Source organism: Chaetura pelagica, unplaced genomic scaffold (assembly GCF_000747805.2).
Source record: "Chaetura pelagica isolate M959 unplaced genomic scaffold, ChaPel_1.0 scaffold309, whole genome shotgun sequence".
Taxonomy (NCBI): Eukaryota; Metazoa; Chordata; class Aves; order Apodiformes; family Apodidae; genus Chaetura; species Chaetura pelagica.
Genome location: NW_009954547.1, coordinates 905297 through 911624, shown reverse-complemented (window position 1 = coordinate 911624; position 6328 = coordinate 905297). Strand labels below are relative to the sequence as shown.

The 6328-nt window shown below is 42.2% G+C and overlaps 1 protein-coding gene across 1 annotated transcript in view; it reads right to left on the bottom strand.

The window, feature by feature from the left end:
* The window catches only part of CRAMP1L (Crm, cramped-like (Drosophila)), a 44537-nt gene that overhangs the window by 13069 nt on the left and 25140 nt on the right, over positions 1–6328 (bottom strand). The window contains exons 7-10 of the mRNA XM_010005047.1: positions 5912–6035; positions 5383–5464; positions 3079–4344; positions 1005–1182 (exon numbers count right to left, since the gene is read on the bottom strand). Coding sequence (XP_010003349.1) covers positions 1005–1182; positions 3079–4344; positions 5383–5464; positions 5912–6035 — 1650 coding nt within the window. The remainder of the gene's footprint in view (positions 1–1004; positions 1183–3078; positions 4345–5382; positions 5465–5911; positions 6036–6328) is intronic.

Genomic DNA, 6328 nt, shown 5'->3' with positions numbered 1-6328 from the left:
CTGGTATCCTCAGTGGATGACCCTTTCTCTTACTTAAAATGCTTCCAAAAGGATTTTCAGCATAACATACCACCTCATAAAAATGAATGTTGCAAACTAATGAAGTTTGATTCTATTTGAAGGTCTGATTTTAAAAGATATGTCCTTCAAGCTTGTGAGTCTCGCTGAAACGTAACCATTTATCTGTCTGATGTACTGAATATTCCTGGCTTTTTACTAGATACTTAAGCAAGTACATCCTTGCATTCAAGTAAGTGCAATGAAGCTTTAGACAAGGATGAAATTGTTACACGGTCATTTTAAAATGAAAAGTCATACAGAACACCAAGTATGTTTTACAGCGTGAGTTAAATTGCACATGGTCCACTTCTTCTTACAGCACAAGTGTGAAAGGGACAGCATAAGAATCACAGTTGCTCACAGTAGCCCTGATACTTCCATAGACTTTTCTGAAGTCTTAAAATATTTTTTGGCAAATGCAACTGGATTGAAGAATAGAAATGAAATTCTTGGTCTGAATGGCTGGGGCTCCCAGGTTAGAGTAGCTGTACTTTATAAATTATAGAATTTTACTAGAATCATGATGTATTTTATGACAGAGAGGCACAGAAAATTTCCAGCCAATTATCTTCTCCAGAAACTTTACAGCATACATTGACTCTCCTGCTCTGTAGTATAGCTCACTGCTCTGTAAGCCTTCAGTCTCTTCAGATCCCACAGCCTGTGTCAGTCAGCTCCTAACAGACACCAACACCTTCTGCAAGAGGGACTCAGGAGTCCTTCTGCATTGTGAACTCTATCACTGACATGCGTTGCTTTTCAGGATTCAAACAAGTACTGAATTTAGGACACCTCTAAAGCAAATGAGCATATAACAATGTTCTTAAAACAGTTACATTTGTAAGGACACTTATTCTCTCACTGCTACATTACTGGGATGCACTCATCACAGTATGAGGTACTAACGGTCTGATCTCTTGACATGGATTTTTATGAATACTCACCTGAGGAGCTGGAACTAGCACCAGGAGAAAAAGTCTTGTTGTTGCGAAGGACAGATTGATTGCGTGCACAACCTGGACTCCTGGTGCTGATGGCAATGACCTTCCCTGGAGGAGTTAGTGACTGCTCCTCCTGAGCAGGCTTTATAGGAGATGTGGCAACTGAGCTCATCTCGGGTGTCTAAAAACACACACAGTAAATGAACATTATGACTGTTCCAGCAAATAGATGGTTTAACTCACTCTGCTTAGGAAGCTTTAAAAAAAAAAATAAATCTGTCATACTACAGTATCTTTAAGTACTCCAACCAGTACCTCTATGTGTGTGTGGTGGGCCGCCGAGATTCCCTTCCCACGCATGAAGCAGTGTTAAATGTCATCAGGTCACTATCATTAATTTGTTACAATCAAGTTAACACTCCACAAGCTTTACACAGTGTGCTGGACCACCCCAGCATAAAAATTAAACAACTTTTAAAAAATATAAAAACAGATTTGTCACAGTAATGGATACAGTATTCTTTTTAATTCAGTACAAAAGTGATTTTCATAAATTCTAACCATCCTGAGAGGCTCTCTGGTTGAAAGTATATCTAGACAAAAATATTTTGCTTAATTCTAATCAAGTAGAGACCAAGAGTTTTGAATTTTTTCCTATCCCTTTTCCTATTTCATAGAGGAACACAGCAGAAACAAGAAGTACATGGCAAGGTGTTTTACTAATTTTCCAGGCATATCCAGTTATTTCATTAAGTTGTTTCAATTCTTTTCTAGAAAACGCTCTTTTTCTAAGGAAAACCACAGGCATTAAAATCACCACCCACACTTGCCTGCAATGCAATTTGCTACAGTTTGTTTTATGCTGGTATCTTCATTTAGAGGAAGGAACGACAGCACAGTTGGTCATTCTGGCTTTGCTACATATTATCTACAGAAAACAGTAGACTCTAGACAATCAAGTCCTTCCTCCGTTAAAGTACCCTTTAGCAAAAATGTTATGGTTCTTGTGGTTACTTGATGAAAGGCAGAGGATTTAAGAGATAAAATTTCAAAAAGTCTACAGGCAGTGAAAACCATCCCTGCCTCTTGAACTTGTATCAGTCCCAACAACACTGATTGCCACAAGAAGGTCATCTATCTCTGAAACACAGCGAGTATGAGGTGGTATTTAGCAAATGAAACAAGAAGTCCTGTTACTTCTTTTTATTGGAATGTATGATTTGCTCCATATCTGAAAGAGCTCCACTATTTTTCAGGATGATGGTACTTCAATTAGGACAGTAAGAGTGCTGAAGTGACAGCAAAACACTTGCAAATAGAACTGCTGGGATTTTTCTCCCCTCTTCCTCCAAGTCTAAGGAGATGACTTTCTAGTTTGTGATTGTTCAATCATGTCATCCCTGGCTGCCACGTGTATCACCAGAAGCAGATGTCAAAAGAAGAGACATTGTCACAGATCTTCGAGATGTCAGACCAGAAGCCTTTGCAGTTTAAAGTGCAAGGTCTTTATCTGAAGCTGTACCTTAGAGAAGATGGATTTAAATGTATGTAATCCTACATTCTAGGTCTATAAAATCAGGACCAAAAGAAGCTCTGGGAAGGGCAGAGGGGAGGGTTAAATCTGCACCAACTAGGCAAGATGAAAGAAGTAGGTGTGTTTGGGAATAGTGGTACATTTGCCTTCCATGCTGGAATACAAAGCAAATGTTACCTTTACCTCATTGTACCTCCATCACAGGAATTCAATCAGATCTGTTAAATTTAGTGTCTTTTTGGTGTTTAAAAGGATGTTTTACTACATTTCAACTGGTTGCACTAGATGGAAATAGCTGCTCAGGTATCTCAGGGCAGATCTCAAATACTGGTTACAGTGCACAAGAAAAGCAAATGGAGCATATTGAGAAGGCCACCTTGTAGCAAACAGGGTTGTGTTGTTTGGTTTGTTTTTTTTAAACACAAGAATCTCTCCAAATCTTGACAAGGCTGGTCACTGATTTACTATGAAAACACAACTGGGCAATTCTTCCCCAGACCAAATGAGAGTTTAGCATTGAGAGCATGAACAAGAGTTACTTACTGGTTTGGGATTGACTTCAGTAGAGATGAGTTTTAGAAGGCAGTTTAGGAGTCTCTGCTTGTGAAAAGTGGTGCATGCAGGAACAGCACTTGACTCTGATGTTTGTTCCCTAGCATCCTGGGTTTCTGGCTCCAAGACAGCCAACCAGTCATATTCCAGCTGCAACTTGTTCGGTTTGCCCATCATGAGGTAGACTTCCGCCAGCGTGAGGCTCTCCGAAGTTCGTAGACTCCATCCTTCTTCTCTAACTTGTTGAGAGAGCCGGCTTGGGTCATCCTTGAGAGACTTTGTACTAGATTGTCCCTGAGGTGGAGGTGGAAATGAGGAGCCCAGCTTCTCTTGAGAATCCTCCATTGCTGCATCCATTATATCCTTGGTACAAGCATCAAGCTGCTGACCCTGGCTGTGGCTAGCCTGAGTTTCACATCTGGATGGGCCACTGCCAGGGGAAGCCACACCACCTCTCAGTAGCTGTGAGTACAAGTCAGATGTCTCTGTGCTCCTCACACTTGGAAAAGCCACAGGAGAAGTGTCACCAGCTCCTGGAGTAGAGTCTTTCCCATGCACTTTATCTGTGCAAGAACATTTCTCTGGGACAATCAAGTCCTGACAGGACTTCATGTACCGTGGGAATGGATCTAGCAGAGAGAGTTCCTCCACATCAGGGATCTTACTGCAAGCACAACCTGTGCTGCACGATGGTAGCACAGTTGCTTGGTCACTAGCCACGGCCTCCTTGCTCTCCATACAGAAGGCCACTGAGCTCAGCTTTTCATGGTTCCCCCCTGGATCTTGAAGTCCAGAAGGTGGTTTTTGGAGAGAATTAGTGATGCTAAGATTTGAGGCTGTTCCTTCCACCAAGCCAGGCTCCAGGGTACCATCTTCAATGCTTGCAGAAACTTCAGCTGTGGGCTGAGAGGTTCTGCTTGACTCTGTAGTGCTCTCTACCCTTCCAACACCCTTACCTTCTGCTCCCCGTGTGTATTTTAGCTGTCCTCTCGCTGTCCCCTGACCACTCTGGATGCCTAGGATTTGTGCAGGGGGTAGTAAGTGAGAGTCTTTCGTGTTCTGTTTGCATTTGCCAGTTTCCTGCCAATGCACTGTGCAGAAAGCCTTGGAGTGGACCACTCTGGCCACCCCAGGCAGTGGAGTGAGTGTACAGTTCTCTCCTGGAAAGAGATGGAGCATAACTTTCTCCTCTGAGAAGGTGCCTCTTGTTTCTGAGTCTCTGGAGTCTTGAAGCTGCTGTTCTTCTAGTGTTTTACGCTAAAAAAAGATGTGTCAAAGAATACAACAATCACCTGTCCCTTCCAAACAAGAATCTGCTAAGCCTATTTTGCAAATTAAAAAAAACAAAAAAGTAGCTGATGAAGAACATGTTCTCTATTCAGCACAGGTAAGAATCTATGATCAGAAATCATGTCTTTGTTGTGGTTATAAGGACTATATTGAAGACCTGCTACAAGCACAAACTAAATCTCTGTTCCAGATAAAATTACTTCTCTCTGCTTCACACCTTTGTAATTGTAAAAAAACCCCAACCAATTAACCCTAACAAAACCAAGCAAAAACCCCTAATGTCACTGCACGGCAAACCAGACTCCCCTTTCTGTGCAGTAACCTTCATCTTACACATTTTGACACCCTGTTAAGTTTCAAGTGCTGTGTTGCTACTTCTTCCAAGCTCACACATTAAGAAGAAAGGCCAGAACTGAAGGACTACAAGCAGGATGTGGCAGAGCAGCCAACGGCAGAACAGGCTGGCTGTTCACTCAAAAACCCTTCTACTCCATGAATCAAAGCTCAGAGGCAGGGATGTCTCTAATGCTGCCTGGCTTAGACAGGTACAGACACAGGACAGGTAGCAGCAGCTAGTTAGAAGCTTAAGCTTTCATTTGGTGAAACTGTGCAAAGCAAGTGGAAACATCTGTCCTTAACCTCTGCTGAGAATGGGCACAAAACAGTCAGTTACTATCCAGACTTCTATGGTGGTCAGCCATCTATAATGGGAAAGACTATGCCCATCGTTGAAGGAAATGAAATAGAGGCAGGGAGCTTCATTAAGTACTGACTTGCATTCAGGGAATCATTGTAGAGAACAGATAAGCTAAAAATGGATTATTATAGAATTTTTCATTAAAGGCTCCATTAGTGATGCTCAGAGACTGGCCTCTAACTTCCCTAAGCACAGAATGATAAACTTATGAGGTAGAATCACATTTCTGATGCAAAAATAAGTTTAAGTAGGAGGGGAATTTCTCCCAGGACACAGAATCCAGTACAGACTAAGCAGAACAAGGATACAATACGCACTTCATGGAGGGCCCACTTCTGCTTCAGAAACTCAATGAGGCTGGACACCTTCCGATGTAACTCCACAATCATTCTGTGCATGAAAAATAAAGCAAGGCAGCAGAAAAAAATGTCAGCAGAAGTTCAAACCACAGTCTTGATTCTAGAATGGGAACATAGGGAGGAAACGCATTCTGCAATACAAGCACAGAGAACACAACTACCACTCCCAACCTCTAAGGAAAAGAAACACAAAATCAAACCCATGTGTTACCCCGCAACTGTACAATCTAGATAGACCCCAACTGAGAAAGATCTAGAAGTCTCTCAGATGAACCTGGCTGCCATGATTCAAGATAATAGTTTCTCTACATGAAAGAAGCCAGGAAAAGATGGTAAGATACAGCCAAACTGCAGAAGTGCAGGCAAGGCACAAAGCTACCCACCTGGCAAAGAGAACCCTGAAGGGAAAAAAAGATGCTAAAATGCTGCTCATACATTTCTCTGTTCTATTCTGAGCACCACAATCAGTTCTTCTCACCTAAGCCGTGGATTCTGGGCAAGACTCTGTACTCGAGCCCATGCGTGATTATTTCGTGGCTGCAACTCTACAGGGACCTTGAGAGGAAGACGTACTGGCTTCTGATCCTCTTCATCACTCACGCCTGAAGGGGGATGAAGCACAAAGGGTCAAAGCAAGGACAACTCAGCCAGAATACTACATGCTTAGTTACATGAAAAAAGCAACACAGACATCAGCATCACCTACAGGCAACCTAGGCAGCTCAGCTTCACCAGTGGAGCCTGCTTCCTTAGATTAATTCCTATTCCAATGTTTATTTTTTTTCCTTCAACACTGCAGTGGAACTGGAGCTTCCAGCTGAGCAAGCAGTGTCAAAATCAGATGACTGGAAAAAGTACAGTATTTCAGACCTTTAAACTGCACTGATTCTACATA